Source organism: Anopheles moucheti, chromosome 2 (genome assembly GCF_943734755.1).
Source record: "Anopheles moucheti chromosome 2, idAnoMoucSN_F20_07, whole genome shotgun sequence".
Lineage (NCBI taxonomy): Eukaryota > Metazoa > Arthropoda > Insecta > Diptera > Culicidae > Anopheles > Anopheles moucheti.
In genome coordinates this window covers 63,158,079-63,176,461 of record NC_069140.1, presented here as the reverse complement: position 1 = coordinate 63,176,461, position 18,383 = coordinate 63,158,079, and the positions used below count along the sequence as shown (strand labels likewise).

Sequence of the window (18,383 nt, the reverse complement as noted above, 5' to 3'; positions counted from 1 at the left end):
ATTGGACAACCCAGCCCGTAAAGTTATATTGGGTTGACTGCATTGACAGAGGATACGTGGTAAGCCAAAATTGAGATGGTGTACATAACATTCAGGCGTCTGCCAGAAAGGCGGGGACAGTGGATTGGTTGACGACGGCACTCGACCGTGAGCTATTTTGCACATGCCCACAGCTCAAAATTACTGTTTGATTAGTCGGCTTTTTTATTATCCAATTATACTGGCAGGGCATGTCGCCTAGTCTTGCTATAGGTCAAGACTGCAAAGCGGTTGTTAAACAAGTAAACTAAGCTATTGTCATGGCTATGTAGACTAAACGTGGTTTCAAAACTGGTGAGACAGGAAATATTTCAAATGACGAAGAAATTCAAATCATCAGTATTGATAACAACGAAACACGTTAGGCGTGGCCTAGTGATGTCTTTGGAAGAGGCGCCGGTTTCACACGACAGGACTGGTCCAAAATCCCATCAAGACCAATCTCTCATACGTAGGACTGACAGTCCTGCTGCCGGTACATAAATTCATAGCAAACCAAGAGGCAGAGTAATAAGAATAACAGACCTAGACCTCTTCAGGTTGTTGTGCCATTAAAAGAGAATAATGTATGATACTTAGTAGTGACTTTAACTGCTCGATATTTTTGAAGATCTAAAGTTACTGAAATACAACTGATATATTTGCTGCATATGGTATATGACATTTTAAAGGCAGTCTGATGTGACTCGTAGAATGTACTTGGCAGTAAGCGTAACGTTTTGTGGCAATAGCATGAAGGAAATCAACAATTCTCAATATTTGTGTTACGTTATAATTGAATGATCCTTATAGAAAAAAAAATCGTTAAACAAGTCGTATATTTTCGAGCATCTTGCGGTGTGATGATGATGATAATATAGCTATAGCTGATTCAGAGACTTTGATTCCTTTGCAGCGTGCTAAATTATTATTGTTCACCGATGCTAATGTTTCGTATATCCGCTGAGATCAATAATGTACCATCTTGATCCGAAGATGTTAACTGTGGTAATTCTGCCACGTATGTCCCTTGTGAAACAGTATCAAAAACCACTGAACATGGGCTGTTTAAAATGGCATATGAGATACTGCTTGAAATAACCTCTAAATCGGAGGCACCAGAAGATGTAAAATTGTTTGATGAAAATACCAATTCCGACTGAAAATCACGTTCACTGCTCGGTGCATCAATAACTTCTTCTAGCTTCATGCTTTCCTGCTGGTTTAGCTTTTCCTGTACCACGTTCTTGGCTGCGGCATTGTACTCCTTGGCTCTCAGCATATCTCCAACGGTAGGACGATGTGTGAGCTTATGCTTATTGTAGGTTTGTTTGTCGGCATAGTTTCGGCCACAAAATTCACAACGAAATGGCTTTTCTCCCGTATGCGTTCGCATGTGCACCTGCACATGGCGTAAACGTCGAAATCCCTTGTTACATATTGTACAAAAGTGTTTCTTCTCCACGCTATGAGTTAATCGATGTCCGTAATACGTTGAAGCAGTTTTAAACTTTTTCCCGCAGCTGCAACACTCGTACGGGCGGGAACCGGTGTGCGTGTTTTGGTGATCCTCAAAGTCACGCAACTGTGATACCCGAATTCCACAGTAGCTACATTGGTATCGTTTTACGTGCTGCCGTTTGTGCGAGTGGTACTGGATAGATGTTTCGAATCTCTTGTCGCACTCTGCGCAGTGAAACTCTTTCGTTAATCGAGTTACTTTGAGCGATTTTCTCTGTCCTAAGCTATGTAAAACCGCATGCTTTTTAAGTCCTAAATGAGTAGTAAACCGTTTACCGCATTTTTCGCAAATGAATGGTCGTTCCTGGCTGTGGCACCTACGGACATGTTCAGTAAGATTCGATTTTCTGTTGAAGGAAACGTCACAAAAAATGCATCTGTTTGGCTTCTCTCCCGTATGTGTTCTCATGTGCAATTTTACTTCATATGTAGAGGACAACGTTCGTTGGCATATTTTACATCTTAAAGAATCGGGACATTCGTGATGCTTGCGATGATACTGTAAGCTACGTCTCGAAGGCAATTCTTTTTGGCATACATCACACCTGAATGTTGCATCGTGCTTACCGTGTTTTAAATCTTCGTGTAATCTACGCGAACCATACGTTGTAAAGCGTTTATCGCAAGTGCGACATTTTAATGGTTTTTGGTGCATTAAATGATGCTTATTTAGCGATGATAGTGTTCTGACAATGACTTCTTCGTGGATACAGCTGATGCAATGGTATGGCAACAGGGTGAGATGGGTTGGCATGTGGTATTCCAGTTCTTCCGCTGTTTCATATTCCGTATTACAAATAAAGCATTTATTTCTCACAGCCTGTAAGTCTTGCACCGCTTTTAATACAGATGTGCGATATGCAAGGTTTCGACTACCAGACGCAATGGGTCCCGTATCTAATTTATCGAGCTCGTGGTGTGAGTTAGCTTCAGGAGATGGTTTCTCTATTGTTAATTCTATAGTAGTTTCTACACGTGGTTCATCTTCGTGCTCCGTTTCTTCCAAATGTTCTTCGAGGAAAACGGTTTCGTAATTTTCCACATTTAAACACTCTTCAGTAAAAGCCGTATTCAATTCTTCGAAGGAAGAGGTTTTAATGCAGGCAATTATGGTATTGAGTTGTGACCAAGCTGAGAGGTTTTTTTCGGTTCCCAACTGTGCATCAGTTTGTTCCTCTTCATTGATGAAAATTCTCATTGTTAAACTATTGTAAATTTTCATACTTGCATTGATACTGATAGCACAACGATCGTCGATATCGTGTATGCTAAACAAATGCACAACGTTGGGCCTGCAAACTATCACCCATGCCTTATCTTGAACTTTTTCACTTACTTCTGCTTTAAAACTTTCGAAATTTTCAATACAATCATCCATTCGTAGTTCAACGTTCAGTTTTGTATCTGTACACAAGCCTTTGCGTGTTTCACTGACATCGTCTGGTTGACTTTTGTCCACAAGAATTTCTTCACTTGTATAACTTTGTCTGTTGATTTTATTCTCGGACTCAAACTGTACTTTGGGAAACAAGCTAGGTACTGCGCCTGGTTTTAATCTAGCCGGCTTATCGAACCGCTCAATGTGCTCAGGTGAAAAATGGTTGATGCAAATACTAGAACGTTTAGAAGGGATCCAGTTGGGTCGATTAATTGCTTTCTTCCAACAGTCCAGGAGATATGGATCTGCGGGAAACTGGAAGGTACTAATCGATGGAAGGCCACGTTTAATGACCGTATCGTAATTTGAACAACAGTTTGGCACACAACACTTTCTGCCCATATTAATGAGCTGGGGTAAGACACTTGAATCTCGACTAATAATTAAAGAAACGGGAACAATAGTTTTGAGCTATTCTGTTTACGATGTTTGTTTACAACCCCCTGGTCAAACAAGCGCTCGAACCTGTATGCAACCCCCTAATTTCGGTTCACATGGCTTCAGCCTCTTGCAAAATTAGGGGATTCGTTATATGAAAATAGGGGAAAATTAGGGGATTCTGCTACGTGCTTCTGAGGGTGTGTGAGTGAGCGTTTGCAGCCCAGGGGTATGCATGTGTGTGTGAGATCGCTCGGAATGTGTATGTAGTGGTGATTTTCGTTTTCTTTCGCCCAGCTGATAAAATTTTAATTGTCAGTTTAATAAAAAAAAGATGATTATTTTTTATTGTTACGATTTTTACATTTCGTTTTTACAAACATGTGAGTTAAAAAATATTGAAAAAATAAATACGTTTCTAGCAATGATCGGACCAATCTAGGATTTCTAGAACTATCCTCTGGCCACTTTGTCTTGTAAAATCACATTTGAAATGTTTTCGCTAAACGAACGTTTTGTCTAATGACTTCATAACAAAAATGGAAGGTCGCACCGCCTACAGTTGGACGTTGGTGAAGTGAACCGATCTTGAATGTAATCTATTTCTTTTAAATTAAATCAGTATAAAAAATACAACTACTCCTAAAAAAGTATTACTAGTATATTACTAAAACGGATAACGAAATAGATTAAACTTGTTTTGTTGAAATATTTAGTAATTACTAGAAAAACAACCTTTTCCTAATGAAAATCTGAAATATAATAACGTACCTATTTTACTAAGAAAGACGATTGCTACATTGATTTGATTTAAGCCAACAATCCTAAGCTTTCGTTGCTCTTTCAATTTTGATTAAACATTCTACCCTAACGTAGCGCAGTTGATTGTTTTGAATGTTAGGCAATAATATAGATGTTATCCCTAACTGAAATATGCATTAATAATTCTGTACAATAATCTTTTTCGTTAAACCCTACATTACGATCTCCTAGCCTAAATATAACGAGGTTGTATCCTTATCAACGATTATCCAACGCCTCGTAGCACTCTCTTTGCAACAGGTACCACCGAACAGCTTTTAAACATCTCGAATGATACATCCTATCTGAACCTATGTTCAACGAGATACATTCTTCTTAATACGTTACGATGCGTTGTTTTTCATATCCCATGATGATTTCACTAAAATAGAAAAAAAAAAACATAATATATTAGCACTACGAATGTAATTAATTATATGCTGTCGTTGCAACGACGCATGAAATCGTAATATATAGCATGGTAAGGAATGGTTTCAATTTTGAAATGAATTGCGTTAATATAATACTACAACCATTTAATAATACGGCCAGGCCGTTCTTTTTGAATAAAAAAATACTACAATTATCGGGTTACTGTACGACGGGAAGAAATACAAATTCTCTATACACACTATCAAGCACTGTGTTATCACATTTACCTTTTACAATCTGCAACGATGAAATTATCCATTGTATTGGATCGATCCTGCATTCTGTAAATAGGATGAGATGGATTAATTTAATTTATAATTGATAAAAGGAAATTTGTTAGATATCAAATAAAATTAAACGATACATACTAACACTGCTCTGCAATGGGGTCTGGATTCGAATATATTGACGGCCCCACAGGCTCTGCTTCTCATCTCCCATTCCGTCACGTCCTCGTTGTGCGTAGTAGAAGCTGTTGTCACCGTATGGCCAAGCGTGAGTGTATGAGGTAGTCCGAAACACTCGGGCGGACTGTGTCACTTGACAATACAGGATGGAGTGGATACTCTAGTTTACCAAGCCGTCAGCGTGAGACCCTCCAGAGAAACATAGGGACTTGAGCGCAGAGCAAGTTGAATCCGTGTTCTGTAAATAGGATAAAATGATACATTTAATTGACATGGTAAAAACAATAACAATCTAATATTGGAATGAAATAATATACAATTATGCAATGCCATGCCAGACTACAACACGATCCCGTGGACATGAGACACTAGAACAACAATATCATAACCCATTGTTGGGAGCTTTTAGCAATGGGAGCAGACGGATGCTCCCGTGTTATACATCTCGACAGACCTATAAACCTAAATTAGTCTGGTATTGATAATTGAATAAAATACTTATTATTATATACTTACTCCTCGTTGACGAGACGAGCTTCATATTCCGGTATTGCACATTCGTTTCAAAATCTCAGTTTGATCACACAACTGTGTAGTATCTCCTTGGAAGAGTCGGTCGTACAACGGTGAGCGCATGATGAACATCTGCGGTCGAAAGATGAGATCGAATTGTGTTATTGGTAGAAATAATAATCATATTATAAATTTAATTATCAACGCTAACAACAAAAAACTATACATTAGTCGCATTCCATCACACGGTGGATGCCACGTACAATGAGCACTACAGTGCTTTTGCAAATTACAGTAAACCAAAAGGACATTTTGCAACGGATTGAACGATAATCAACCCAAGCTTAAAATAGGTTTAACCCCAGATCACACACGACGGAAACGCAATCCGAATTCTTAAGACGGAACGTCGCGGATAGCGATCCGGAAAGCGAACATAACACCACAAACATGCCGTAAGCTCATCCTCGGATCACGGAAACGCACTATTCACACAATAATAACTAAGAACAGTGTCTTGTCTTTCATTCCGAATGGCCAGGGAAAAGTTGCAAATCCGCTTTGGTTCCCGAATCAGAATCATTTCACTCGATCGAGGAGTGGTTCACCTAACCTCACTTCTCACCCACAACACCAAACTATGCGTTGAGCATATAATTGGTTTATTGCGGATAAACCCGTAAATGAATGCACAACTGTGTTGATTGAACACTAGTAAATCACTTCCCACTTGATGTTACACTATTTTCAGCGATGCTGGTATCAAAATAGAACCAGATACAAATTAGGGGATTCGTTATATGAAATTAGGGGATTCACCTTCTGTGTGAGCAGATTCCGTTCATCTACTGTTTGCAGTACAAGGATCTCGCTAACCCCTCTTTTCCACCCACAAAACCTTAAAACTATGCACAACACATTCTAGAACACATTTTATAACACTTCCACTAATTACTTAACTGTATTTACCATACAAAAACGATTTTACTTACCAAAGATCATCTCCGTCGATGCCGGCACTGAAACTGTACCGGAACACGCCATTGCGTTGAGTTTTACGGCGTCTCTTGTTTCTTCGGCGACGGCGCAGATGCTGGGATGGTTCCGACTTACATTTTAATCCGTGCGGAACAATTGTTTTGCTAAAAAGATATAAAATATAAGTTCGGATTCGCGATTGTTATTGTTTTGCTTACCGGCTTCCTTGGACTTGTCAAATTTTCAGCAACTCGCGTTTCATATGCACCAACACAATCATACACGTGAAATCACTGTGTACAGACACATTCGGGTGGATCGAAACTGGCCGTTGGTCGTCTTTAGAGTAGGACCGACATATTCGAGAAAGAGAGGTCAATATGAAATCTTGTGTGCAACCAGAAATGTGTGGACCAAGAGAGGTGCGCGGGTTGAGGAACGTGTGAAAAACTACTCGAAATGTCTAGGGGGAACCACAAATAGTTTGACATTTCATCGAGTGGGGTCCATGTCGCTCATTCGAACTCGTTGTTCGAATTGTTTCAACAACGCAACATAGTGGGTTTCAAAAAGAGTATTATTTCACATTTGTTTGAACAATAATCAAATAGTTACAAGCAAAGTGAGTCCATAAGAAAGAGCAGGCTTTATAACATTAACCACAAATGGTGTTTTCAAAAAAATGCAATCGACAGCGCTATCCAAGTACTCGAGCGTAGGTTGTATTCATGCGGCAAATGCAAAAGGCCGACTGCACATTATTTGACATTTCTTCTGGGTTCGGCAAACACCAACTTTTGCGGTATACGGAAATTATTCCTTTTTCATGTCCAAAAACAAACCAAAAGATCCGTGCAAAGCAGCAGCTTGTAAAATTCAGACCTGTTTGAGAGGTGAGTTGGGATGGCTTTGGGATTTCACACCGTCTACAATACTTATGTTTACGCTTACGTAATTCACATATCTTCCAAATTAGAACACAGCTACGACGAGGTGAAGTGCTACGATGTCATCGAAGACATGCGGCAATGCTGTCTGAAGTGGCATAAAGTATCGCTGTGCTGTTCCGGCATCCAACTTGATCGTGATTACAAAATCGAAAAGGAAACCATTCTTCGAGAAAGAGAAACTGCCCGCAAGAGCAATGCACACTGATCCGAGACGACCGCTGCGAGTTCCGAAACGTAATTGGTTTCAGCGTAATCCACGTCTGTACAGCAATCTCATAACCGCCTCCGCCCTGCTAATATTCTTTTCGAAACCTCTGTACGACGCTTTTATTGCCGAACCGGAACCCAGTGCCTTGCCGCCTCGCGAAATCCGTTCTTTTCGTATCGGGCCGAAGTAAAGTGGTTGCATATCGTCGGGACGTTTAGTATTTGTGTGGTGTTTTGCGATGGAATCTGTGAAACGAGCCAACCAGCGGCTTCGCAGTTATCCGCTGTTGATGGCCAAGTGCTCAGTTGCTGCAGCGGCTTACGCTACGTGCGTAACAACCGATCTTAATGTAGCGCATCGCTCTTGCGATAAAGAGTTCGGCAACTTCAAAGAGTGCATGCGGAAAGCCGCTATCGAAATGAAAACAAAACTGTAGAGAGGTGACACGGACAGCTAACAAACATAGAACGAGTTTAGATAACGAACACCGCATACACTAACAAACAAAAATAGTTTCATATAAAAAAGAACCAGAAACGATAAACAGTGTACAAAATGTCATTCAAGAAGCATCTCATCATCAGTACGTTGATACGTGTTTTCCTCATATATTACGGCGAAGTGCAGGACAGTTTGTCGGACGTGCAATACACAGATGTGGATTACCGCGTGGTCACCGATGGCGCTAACCACGTGCTAGCATTAGGATCTCCATTCAAAAGACATACCTATAGGTACACTCCCTTGTTGGCCTATCTGGTACTGCCGAACTTACTGCTACATCCGAGCTTTGGCAAGTTCATATTTTCGCTGTTCGACATCCTTATAGGCGTGCTTATCAAATGGATATTGCTGAATTGCTACCGTAGCAACAAAATATCAATCGAAACTAAGCTACTGAAACTGGAAACGCTAAACAATCGAAACAAATATTTGATCAAGCGCAAAAATGAAATTCTAAACAGTAACAATGAAGCGCTGCCTCCAAAGTACATCCGGATGGCCGAACTCAGTGCCTACTGCTGGCTATACAATCCGCTCACTATGATCATAGCAACACGTGGTAATGGTGACTGTGTTTCATGCTCGCTCGTCCTTCTGTCCATCTACTTTTTGCTGAAGAACGAGCAAACTAGCATGCAGCATTTTATCTCCGGTTTGTTTCTTGGCCTATCGATTCATTTTCGCCTATATCCTATCGGATTCTGTTTAGCGTTCTATCTCGCCACACAAAATCGAACGCTAGAGAAATGGCACGATATCGTACGTACCGTTTTACAACCAAATGCGAAACAAATTGCCCTAGTGTTGGGCACAGTTGTGGCGATCGGTTCCTCCACGGCGTTATTCTACTGGTTGTACGGTTATCAATTCCTATACGAATCTATGCTCTACCATCTAGTACGAAAAGACACGAGACACAACTTCTCGCTCTACTTCTATCTGCAATATCTGAGTTCTACGTTCGATGTAACCATTCTCGAAAAGGTTCTTACCTTTTTGCCGCAGCTCATACTCATTCTGATGCTCACCGTGCGATATGGGCAACACAGACAAACGCTTGCGTTTGGCCTTTTTGCAATCGCGTTCGTAATGGTTACATACAATCCGGTCGTTACATCGCAGTACTTCGTCTGGTTCCTGTCGCTGTTACCGTTGTGTGTGAAAAATTTTCGAAACATCGGCATTCGGAAAGCTGTTTTCATTCCAGTAATGTGGTTCATCTCGCAGGGCGGCTGGCTATTACCAGCCTATCTGCTGGAGTTCAAGGGCTGGAACACGTTCGAATTCATCTGGATTCAAAGCATTGTTTTCTTCTTTTCCAACGTGCTGATTTTGCAGATGCTTATTAGCAACTATGACATTGCTTACAACTATAAAATTGATTAAACCTGTACGCCTGCACGTTCATCAGTCATGTAAATAAAATCTAGTATGTTATTTAATATTCATTGTTTTACTACTATTGGAGTTTGTATGACTATAGAGGCATTGTTCTCTCTATTTTAATAAAAAAAAGGGTTTTAAACTTCTGCTAGATACAGGCATACGTATCTCGATATGATTGTGATTGTTTGCGTATTTCCCTAACAGTCCCTGTAACATAATTCTAATACCTACATCGAATGGACACTCATTTCTTGATCTACTGTTAAAAATTGACTAGCACACAAAACGCACTTTTATAAACCCACAACTCATCGCACAAAGCAGCTTGTTAGCGATACAAACTAAGCTGCTCTTTTAAGTCTTCTTCGTTAAGATTAGAACAGTCAGCTTGTTTTTTCAGAAGCTCAAATATAGCTGCTAACTGGGCCCGTTCAATTCTGAAACAATAATAAATAAATGAGTTAAGAGACATTAGGATCACGCTAAATCAGTTCAACAGCATACTCCTTTTCCGCTTGGCGTTGTTCATTGGTAAGCGACTTTTCAATCGATTTCAGTTTCGCTGACTTCAACTGGCCTAACGACTCGATGTGCAGCTGCCGGTTGATTTCATTTTCCCGTTGCTGCTCTTGCTCACTATCATTGCTGTGGTCTTCACCCGAATCATCCGACAGATCATTCTATAAATGGGTACACGCAAGATTTAGTTATATAAAAAGTTTATTTGCTCAAGTGAAAAAAACAAAACCCGCTTACCGTGTTTTGAGTAGATGATTCGTTATGAGCGGTTTTACCATGCGAACTGTTACTTTGTTGCTGTTCGTTTCGTTCATCGTGATTCAATGTTGCGGTGCATCCCGAGAATCCGAGATAGGCGGTCAGCAACACGACACTTAGCGATATTACCATGCTGAAGATATAAAAAGGTGAAAGGTTTCTAGCGTAAATAAGCAAATTTTCTACGTAATCCATGTTTCTGTTTTTCGATCGCTTCGGTTTCGGTGCACTGCAAAAACACGAAAAACAATTGTTTCCCAACAACGTCTGACGTTTCGGGCGCACTATGAAATCCTAGGAATATTTCCGTCCAAAATAGTTCCAATAAAATTTAAAAATGTGCAACGCAACGTTGTACAGAAACACCTGCTAACATATTTTCACATAATTCGTGCGCTTAAAATATGAAAGCATAAAGCTGTTGCTGCGCATAGATACATGATTAGAAATGAGTAAATGAGTTGAAAAGCATAGCTTTGGGGATGCCCTCACTCCACTGTTTATAATTCGGATTTAATAATAAATTCCATAAAAGCATTTAGCATTTACTGAGCTATTGATTTTGCTTTACTTAACCCTTCCAAAGGTAATAATAAAATTATGACTACAGCTTACTAAAACTCGCATAACGCGCCTCTACCATGATGGCTTTTTTAGCTCCAAGCTGTTAATGTTGGATCGCTTGTGTAAAATCAATTTAGCTTACTTCAATCAATCAATCCATTCACTTATGGTGATGTTTCGTTTGTAACCGCCGGAAGACGAACAGGGTCCGAGTCTGCAAATACCGAGCTGTAGGATTTGTTCTTAAACTCGTAATCAATTTTAAGCTGTTTCTCTTCGCCGAAACACGGATCGTAAAAACCAGGCAATTCACTCTAAAAATACACAATAAAATAAATTATTTGCATGTTTCATCCCCACCTTTCCGAACAATGACCACACTCACCTTGCTAGGCGAATACAAAGTCAGTTGGGAATCTTTCACTAGACATTGTAAAGGAATCCGAACGTCAATCACCAACGGGTTCTGCTGCACGAAACCCATATCGTCCGCCTCTTCCAGAGAGACATTTTCCACATCCGAAAATTTACCATACAAGGCCGACACGATAATGAGACCTTCGCATTTCAGCTCATCTTTACGAATGCGCTCAAACAATGCGCCCATCAATGCAATTGCCGATTCTGCCTCTCTTCGCTTTTCCGCCATTCGTGCACTATTGGTTTCTTTCACTTTTTCGATGTTTTTTTGCTTTGTTGCCTCATTCATAGGGTCAAACAGCATTTTCTTCAGAACAAAGTATGTTAGCAGTGGCGTTACGGTTGCGTAAAATATAGCAGCCGGAATTATTTCCTCGCTTAGGTGAATTGGGAACAAGTACGTTTGTGTAGAACGAATAATTCTGTAAGTAAAATTTACGAAAAAGATACATTCAGCATACCATAAAACTGTTTACGTAGCTGTATAGGAATGTTACATACTTAATTTTTAACATTACGCCGGACGGCACACCGACACAAACCGTCGCAGATACAGAGCTGTATTTCGAAACCTTCTTTTCTGCTCCACATTCAGACAAGAAGCCAAACGTACCTCCTCTGAAAACATCAAACAGACATTACTGTATTATTATCATCAATCTTTACCGAATTCCGATGCGCACTGGACGCACTTTAATGCTACTCGGAGTTTTAGGCCTTGTTCCAAAAGTTTTCGAGTGTAAGCTGCAGCTATGTAGCAATGAGGAATACCTAGTGTAATAGTAAGATTGCAATGGTACTTTTCCGTGTTCCTTTCCACAACGGTTGACATGGAATTCTGCAACCCAGCATTGTACGTTAGATAGCCTACAGTGTGCTTGTCAAGCTGTATTGCCGAAGCTAGAACAAAATTTATGAAATCCGTTTAATGCATTTATGGGCCAATTTTCAACTCTATTAAGCGTACTTCCTGACAGTCCTGGTATGATTGCATTCGGCCGAAAATGGAACGTTGTTCCTCCAGTCAAGAAAATCCTATTGGTTAGATTACGTGAACCTTTGGCACCCAGCACGGGACCATTTCCAGCTCCACAGTCAACTTCGAACCATCCCTTGTTGATCAATCTCTTTCCGGAGAGGAGAAAATTGCCACTGCCTACACCATTCTGCAGGTGGAGACTTCCGGATAGTGTTCCTATTTCCGTTCGCGACAACGGAGCCTCAATCGACTGTGACATACTCATGCCTGACACCTCGATTGATGGTAACAAACCTGTATCATAGTATTCATCGTCGTAGCGACTGAAGAAGTCTGTCGCATTGATGTGCACCGAAATGTTTCCCCTTGGATTGGTTTTCTGCTGCAAGCGGCGCTCTTCTCGCTCTTGTGCCAGACGCTCATACTCTTCCCGGATTTCATTTGGCGTTTTAGTACGATGCACAATTTCCCAACCTTCTGTCTCCAGTCCTTTTACACCCAGCGAATCGTAAATGGCGCGCTGATGGGGATCGGACAACACTTCGTAAGCTTTTTTCGTGCGATTAAACATAAGTTCAGCTTTCTGTTTATTTTCGCCATTTCCATGCTTGTCCGGATGGAAAATACGACTCAAGTTCCGGTACGCCTTGCTGATCTCCTCTTGGGTAGCCTATAAGCAAACCAACGTGAAATAGCCGGGTAGGTGAGTTTGTTGATGTAATCAGATACCCGTATGACGAAAGCCATGCACGTTTTCAATCTTCCAAACTATAACAAATACAAAATTAACTTACACTCCGGGGTAAATTTAAGGTAGCATAGAAATCTTCCTCTACGTAATCTAGTTCTTCGTTATCGTCCATCGCGAACGGAAAGAATTAACAGCACTGGATAATTTACTTGTAAACAATCGGAGCACCTATATTTTACGGAAGAAAACAGCTGCTGACGGCGATTCTTCATGCACCTATGACGTTGCTACGGTCATGTAGAATGACATAGCAAAGTATTTCATTCCTTTACTTCTATGTAAATGATCTTATTTTATTGTTTCAAATACTTGACTTGAAATACTACACAATGTAATGACCATCAGCCAAAATACCACCGAATTTATAATAGTATAAATTCTCATCTTCGATTTTAACCCAACTTTTGGCCAATGGAGGTGTAAACCCCACGGATCATCCGAACGGAGTGAAAGATACTGAACACATTTTGAATTTAAATTTATTTGTTGTTTGATGTTATTTTAAGTTTGATGTTAACGTATATTCAAAAGCTATATTCCGCCAGCATTGTTGATTTTATAAGGTCTTTATACCAAGCAGAGAGAAATAATCTCTACAAACATTATTTTCTAAAATAGGGAACAGCACATGGGACGCATGCGGCCCTTGAGAGAATGGACTGTTGAATTATATGTACTTTAGAAAGCTTAGGGCGCAACAAGAGAAAACAACATGCAGTAAGTTTGGATGTCCAAGCACAACAACGTCAAGTTCTCTTTTATTTAGTGTCGTTTACACAGACGTTTCAAGACACAGACGCTAGTTTACACAGACGCTAGTTTCAAGCAATTCGGCCCACGTGCTGAAAAGTTTGGAGACCCCTGTTCCAAACGATTCAAATTATGTATTTTCATTTATTTTTACATCTCATAGAGCTCATCATTGTAGCGGTTCCATTGTCCTTCCACACATACGGAGCCAAAAAACCTTCTGAGCATCTTCCTCTCGAACTCGGCTAAGAGGGTTTCGTCAGTTTTGGACAAAGTCCATGTCTCACTGGCGTATGTAAGTATTAGAGCTATATAAGTTCTATATGCTCACAGCTTCGTTCTACTGAAAATTATTCACTAAATCTACTTTACCAACAAATGTATTTATACTTTCGCCATTTTTAAAGATCCTTTAAATCTGTGTTTTATACAAAAGTTAGTCAAAAAGGTGAATGAATAATGAGAATGAACAGAAGACAACTACGCAAAAGAAAGGTTGTTAGATAAATAAGAGAGCAATAGTACTGATAATTAATTAAATAGCAATAGTTAAAATAATTAACGTACGAATTCTTGTTCTTAATAGATTACATCGATTCGTCATGTAATGTAAACTTTAAAACGATCCTCTAAAGCTTTTTTCAGTGGACGATTAGCGAATGAATCCTTGGTTTGGGATCTGTGTTGTTAAAGACTTTTATACGTAGCGTCTTCCAGAAATTACTATCTTTATCCAGAACCTATCCAACTCGTGTTTTACCCTACACTAGGTTTAGTTCACGTTGTACATGCCAATGATACGAATTATATTGATGAAAGATACGGACAGCCTGAAAACAAACATGGTTAATGAAGTATCGTATGCAGAATCGTAGCTGTATAGAGAGAAGTAGGTTCTAAAACCGCTTCAAATTATTATCAACGATCAAGCAAGCCAGCCTGGCGTTAGTAGTAAATTTATTGGACAGTATGTGTGTTTCTTTTTGCATTAGTCGAAATACGATGGAATTACATGGATTACTTAAGAAAATTTCATTTTTATCAGTTGAAGAGGAAGAGGATTATCAGTTGAAGTTGAATATTTTAGATGAGTTCTACCATGATCTTAACCTTAGCTGCAAAATTTTTTGAAGCACTATTATTTTAAATTTTACATACAATGTGTTGTACACACCGTTACAATCAAGAAGTCTTTATCAAGACGTAGTAACTGCAACATATATCGTACAATGATACGTCCGGTAGTTATCCATGGGGACGACTACTATACCGAGGAAGGACACCAAAGTTCCAGTAGTGGATGCTGCGGATTCTTTTTGGAGGTGACTTTGAACAAGAAGAGGGCATTAGGAGAATGAACCATCAATGATTGTCAAAGCAGATCCTGAAGATTATGCTGCCCTGAGGTATAGGATGACTGGGTTGAGAGATGAGGATGCCTGACTCATGGCGATTTAAAGAAAACGCAAGTCAACTCCTCATCCGGCACGGAGCGTTGAGGAAAACAGCGCGGATGAATTTAGCAGAGTTAAGCCTGTTAAAGTTTATATACTATGGTGGATGAAGGAATGTAGTCGTTAATTGAAAATAGTTGATTTCATGGGTGATTAACATACAACGAGCACAACAGCTTAAAAGATGTATACACAAAGTGTTAGGAATAGACAGTGCAACAATTTTAATGGCATGAGAATTTGGTTCTAACTAAAAAAAATTTTTTTCCTTATATTTTATATGTGTGCCTTTTATCTTATCACTTAGGTGTTGTTTAAGACATTTTGTTCTTTATCTAGCTTTGCTCTTTATTTTTGTTCTTTACATTTATCTATTATTCATTCGTTTGATTTATTGGAAGTATAATTTTAGAAATAATTAATAGTTATTTGAGTTCAAACAGCAGTCTAAACTGACATAGACCCAGATAATAATGTAGAAAATGTAGAGCAATAAACGATGTTAAACTTAAAACAGGCTCCTATCAACTGTTTGTTTTATTTTCGCTAGTCCGTAACGGTGCCTTTTTTTTCGTTTCCTAGTAATAAGGTTAATGTATATTATTCACTGTAAATTGGAAACGATTTTCAAATGCTTGGTTTTCAACTGCAACGGCGTTTGTATAGTAAAAAACAAACCCTGATGTTTGTTTAAATGATAACATGCCTTTAGGCGGTGTACTACTAGGTTACCCGACGTTGGAAACGCTCACAACCTGTTTATTATCTGTTTGTTCAGTTGACAAATTTGTACGCCAGCGCTACGAGGGAACGTCATTCAATGTTCAGTCGCAACTATAAAACCAAGCAAGTTGATGAATTTTGCACCAGTGTCTAATTGAGCCAGAGTGAAAACTATTCAAACATGGAAAGTAAATGGTTCTGTTTTGCAATTGGTAGGCTTGCAGTTAGTTTATTGCCTGGATTATTGTATCGTGAAGGATTGTTTACATATAGCAATTATTTGGTTTTCAATTTCAGTTACACTTTTGCTTTTCCAACTGAGTGCCGGTGAAGACAATGAATGCACCGTGGCTTGTCCACACATACTTGACCCGGTTTGTGCAACCGATGGACGGAAATTTCGGTACTTTTCAAACAGATGTCTGCTAGAGGGTCACAATAAGTGTGAGCCAAATAACAGTAAGCAACCGAAGCTATATACCGTAGAGTTTATGATCATTAATTAATTTCCTTTCTCGTGCTCAAAAGGATTCAGAGAAGTCGACGAGAGCAACTGTGATGATGATGATTGGCAAAAATAATCGGCTAATAATCCTACACAAACCTTCATCTATTTTTGCTACGCACAAATTCAAGCGAATGCTGACTTTCTTTAGCATGTTCTGTCTACACTGGAAGGAAATCTTAACAAAATAAAAAATCTACTCCCAAACATTGCGCATTGGATGGGTTTGCTTTCAGGTCACTTTATCATCCAGAAACAAATGACTATACTCATGGTTGGTGTTTTGAGGCATTTAGGTTTTACCATTGTTTTCTGCAGATGACGGTATTTCTCGTATGTTTTAGGGTCAAACCAAGCCTACGCATAAATCAACAACTTCTACACCATCTCGAACCTTTTCGGAACGTTTTTGATCTGAGGAGGATGTACCAGCGTGATTGATGCGCTACTCCACTCGGTAATATCTTCTCATTAATCTATTTTTTTTGTTTTTTATTCCAATTCATACGAAAAGTGACGAGAGAAATTTTATGTCGAGGTATAACAGATTGAGATAATTACAGTAAAAGCTTTTGAAAGTTACCTGAAAAAAATGCTGTAGTAAGCAAGCACTAATAGATATGCGCTAATGTGGAGCAGTATCTAGACAAAATCAGGGTCGTATATTGCGGATGCTCAGTAACACCTCAGTAACTATGTATAATGTAAACCGAATTATTCATATCCTACCTGGCTCAATGATACGGGTATATTTATGTCAAATATTTACACTGAGATGAAAAGATCTACGATATTCTGAAGTACGTTTCCCTATGCTGGTGTACGCTCTCACCAATGCGCCAAAAATAACTCGGTACGTGGTGCAAAATAAATTCACTTCAATCAAGTAAAACATAACGCCGATAAATTATCTCAAATGCTTCCACAAATCTCTATAACGGTGCCTTTTTTAGCGGACCTAAAGATCATGGGGCTTAACCCACATGGGACTGTAGTTGGCGTACTCGCGCTCGTAAAATAACACGTTATACCCCGCAGTCAACACCTGTATCGTGACCTAACGCAGGGTACTTTTTACGATTATCTTTAAGCTTGGTAGCAACGGGAAGCACCGTTGCAAGCTGCACGTATTTCCACTTAAACCTTTCCCATCGGACATGTAAGCGGGATGGGATTGGGAATCTTTACCAGTTGACTCGATTTAACAGCCATTTTCATACGCAATATTTTTTATTAATTTGATGGATCAAAATACTGGCATTTGGTTTATTTGTCTTTTGTGACTGCTTTTGTTTGTGTGGCATACTGTAAAACAGTATCAGTATCAGTATTTAGTGAATAAGTAATAATAATGTTGTACATGTACTAAAATAATGAAACAAAAATCAAATTGATTGTGACACCCCTAGCGGCCCTACGAACAAATCCTAACTTACGCAGAGTTGATATACATAAAGATAACAACAACTTTACGATTCGGATGATACTAATTTTCCTGCTACCTAAGACTAGTCTTACGATAATTCCCGAAGTATCATCATCAAGTCATCTTGCCGGGGGTTCTATTTCAACAGTTTTATTCATCGGTCTTACTTCGTTCTAGGAAATCCTTAAAATTAAGTAATCCCATTTCAATTATAAATTCTTGTATCACAATTGTCAACTTTTTAACACCATCAAGTGAAATCCAAACTCAATCACTTTGCTCTAGAACTTCTCATCAACAATCCTTAACTCCTCTAGAAAATTGAATCTAATCAGGAGAATAACAGACTAAACTTTCCAATTTCTAAAGTAAAAGTCTAAAGTCGAAAGTAATTAGGACAAGATGTTTGCTGTTTGGACTAATGCCCCTCAAGGAGAAGGTACTTAATGTCACATAATTGTTCGTGGCGGTGCTATTAAATGGTCATATAGAGTCTCCTA

General features: G+C 39.3%; 7 protein-coding genes across 8 annotated transcripts; 4 read left to right on the top strand and 3 right to left on the bottom strand.

Moving 5' to 3' along the window:
• Positions 1–675: 675 nt before the first annotated feature.
• On the bottom strand, positions 676–7,098 carry LOC128299858 (zinc finger protein 436-like). Its single transcript, XM_053035981.1, has 2 exons — positions 6,964–7,098; positions 676–3,420 (listed from the first exon to the last, which is right to left on the bottom strand). Exon 2 carries the CDS (start codon positions 3,317–3,319, stop codon positions 947–949), a length of 2,373 nt encoding a protein of 790 aa, XP_052891941.1. The 5' UTR covers positions 3,320–3,420; positions 6,964–7,098; the 3' UTR covers positions 676–946.
• A 94-nt stretch (positions 7,099–7,192) lies between these two features.
• Positions 7,193–7,777, top strand: LOC128299861 (cx9C motif-containing protein 4). Its single transcript, XM_053035984.1, has 2 exons — positions 7,193–7,379; positions 7,463–7,777. The coding sequence occupies exons 1-2, from the start codon at positions 7,313–7,315 to the stop codon at positions 7,639–7,641; spliced, it is 246 nt and encodes an 81-aa protein (XP_052891944.1). The 5' UTR covers positions 7,193–7,312; the 3' UTR covers positions 7,642–7,777.
• LOC128299863 (uncharacterized) lies at positions 7,743–8,080 on the top strand. The gene has a single exon (XM_053035985.1). It carries the CDS (start codon positions 7,883–7,885, stop codon positions 8,078–8,080), a length of 198 nt encoding a protein of 65 aa, XP_052891945.1. The 5' UTR covers positions 7,743–7,882.
• A 119-nt stretch (positions 8,081–8,199) lies between these two features.
• LOC128299859 (GPI mannosyltransferase 1) lies at positions 8,200–9,584 on the top strand. Its single transcript, XM_053035982.1, has one exon. The coding sequence runs from the start codon at positions 8,200–8,202 to the stop codon at positions 9,532–9,534; it is 1,335 nt and encodes a 444-aa protein (XP_052891942.1). The 3' UTR covers positions 9,535–9,584.
• On the bottom strand, positions 9,232–10,713 carry LOC128299860 (uncharacterized). Its single transcript, XM_053035983.1, has 3 exons — positions 10,291–10,713; positions 10,039–10,214; positions 9,232–9,971 (listed from the first exon to the last, which is right to left on the bottom strand). The coding sequence occupies exons 1-3, from the start codon at positions 10,504–10,506 to the stop codon at positions 9,863–9,865; spliced, it is 501 nt and encodes a 166-aa protein (XP_052891943.1). The 5' UTR covers positions 10,507–10,713; the 3' UTR covers positions 9,232–9,862.
• An 84-nt stretch (positions 10,714–10,797) lies between these two features.
• LOC128296995 (dnaJ homolog subfamily C member 11) lies at positions 10,798–13,197 on the bottom strand. Of its 2 annotated transcripts, none has more exons than XM_053032532.1 (6): positions 13,069–13,197; positions 12,263–12,944; positions 11,979–12,195; positions 11,797–11,913; positions 11,261–11,717; positions 10,798–11,189 (listed from the first exon to the last, which is right to left on the bottom strand). In XM_053032532.1, the coding sequence occupies exons 1-6, from the start codon at positions 13,135–13,137 to the stop codon at positions 11,040–11,042; spliced, it is 1,692 nt and encodes a 563-aa protein (XP_052888492.1). In that variant the 5' UTR covers positions 13,138–13,197; the 3' UTR covers positions 10,798–11,039. The 2 variants fall into 2 exon arrangements, with proteins under 2 accessions (XP_052888492.1, XP_052888493.1); XM_053032533.1 differs by having other exon boundaries at positions 11,988–12,195.
• A 2,936-nt stretch (positions 13,198–16,133) lies between these two features.
• On the top strand, positions 16,134–16,533 carry LOC128298880 (enhancer of split M1 protein-like). Its single transcript, XM_053034681.1, has 3 exons — positions 16,134–16,164; positions 16,250–16,411; positions 16,481–16,533. The coding sequence occupies exons 1-3, from the start codon at positions 16,134–16,136 to the stop codon at positions 16,531–16,533; spliced, it is 246 nt and encodes an 81-aa protein (XP_052890641.1).
• The last annotated feature ends 1,850 nt before the right edge of the window (positions 16,534–18,383 follow it).

What these genes read in the sequence shown, in the direction of transcription:
- LOC128299861 (XM_053035984.1), top strand. Translation starts at nt 7,313, where the DNA reads ATGTCCAAAAACAAACCAAAAGATCCGTGCAAAGCAGCAGCTTGTAAA. An exon ending in AATTCAGACCTGTTTGAGAG is followed by an intron (nt 7,380 to 7,462) that starts GTGAGTTGGGAT and finishes CTTCCAAATTAG; the next exon opens with AACACAGCTACGACGAGGTG.
- LOC128298880 (XM_053034681.1), top strand. Translation starts at nt 16,134, where the DNA reads ATGGAAAGTAAATGGTTCTGTTTTGCAATTG. An exon ending in ATGGTTCTGTTTTGCAATTG is followed by an intron (nt 16,165 to 16,249) that starts GTAGGCTTGCAG and finishes TTTCAATTTCAG; the next exon opens with TTACACTTTTGCTTTTCCAA. An exon ending in TAAGTGTGAGCCAAATAACA is followed by an intron (nt 16,412 to 16,480) that starts GTAAGCAACCGA and finishes CGTGCTCAAAAG; the next exon opens with GATTCAGAGAAGTCGACGAG.
- LOC128299863 (XM_053035985.1), top strand. Translation starts at nt 7,883, where the DNA reads ATGGAATCTGTGAAACGAGCCAACCAGCGGCTTCGCAGTTATCCGCTG.
- LOC128299860 (XM_053035983.1), bottom strand. Translation starts at nt 10,506, where the DNA reads ATGGATTACGTAGAAAATTTGCTTATTTACGCTAGAAACCTTTCACCT. An exon ending in AATCATCTACTCAAAACACG is followed by an intron (nt 10,215 to 10,290) that starts GTAAGCGGGTTT and finishes ACCCATTTATAG; the next exon opens with AATGATCTGTCGGATGATTC. An exon ending in CAACGCCAAGCGGAAAAGGA is followed by an intron (nt 9,972 to 10,038) that starts GTATGCTGTTGA and finishes TTATTGTTTCAG; the next exon opens with AATTGAACGGGCCCAGTTAG.
- LOC128299859 (XM_053035982.1), top strand. Translation starts at nt 8,200, where the DNA reads ATGTCATTCAAGAAGCATCTCATCATCAGTACGTTGATACGTGTTTTC.
- LOC128296995 (XM_053032532.1), bottom strand. Translation starts at nt 13,137, where the DNA reads ATGGACGATAACGAAGAACTAGATTACGTAGAGGAAGATTTCTATGCT. An exon ending in GGCGTAATGTTAAAAATTAA is followed by an intron (nt 11,718 to 11,796) that starts GTATGTAACATT and finishes TTTTACTTACAG; the next exon opens with AATTATTCGTTCTACACAAA. An exon ending in CTTTGTATTCGCCTAGCAAG is followed by an intron (nt 11,190 to 11,260) that starts GTGAGTGTGGTC and finishes GTGTATTTTTAG; the next exon opens with AGTGAATTGCCTGGTTTTTA.
- LOC128299858 (XM_053035981.1), bottom strand. Translation starts at nt 3,319, where the DNA reads ATGGGCAGAAAGTGTTGTGTGCCAAACTGTTGTTCAAATTACGATACG.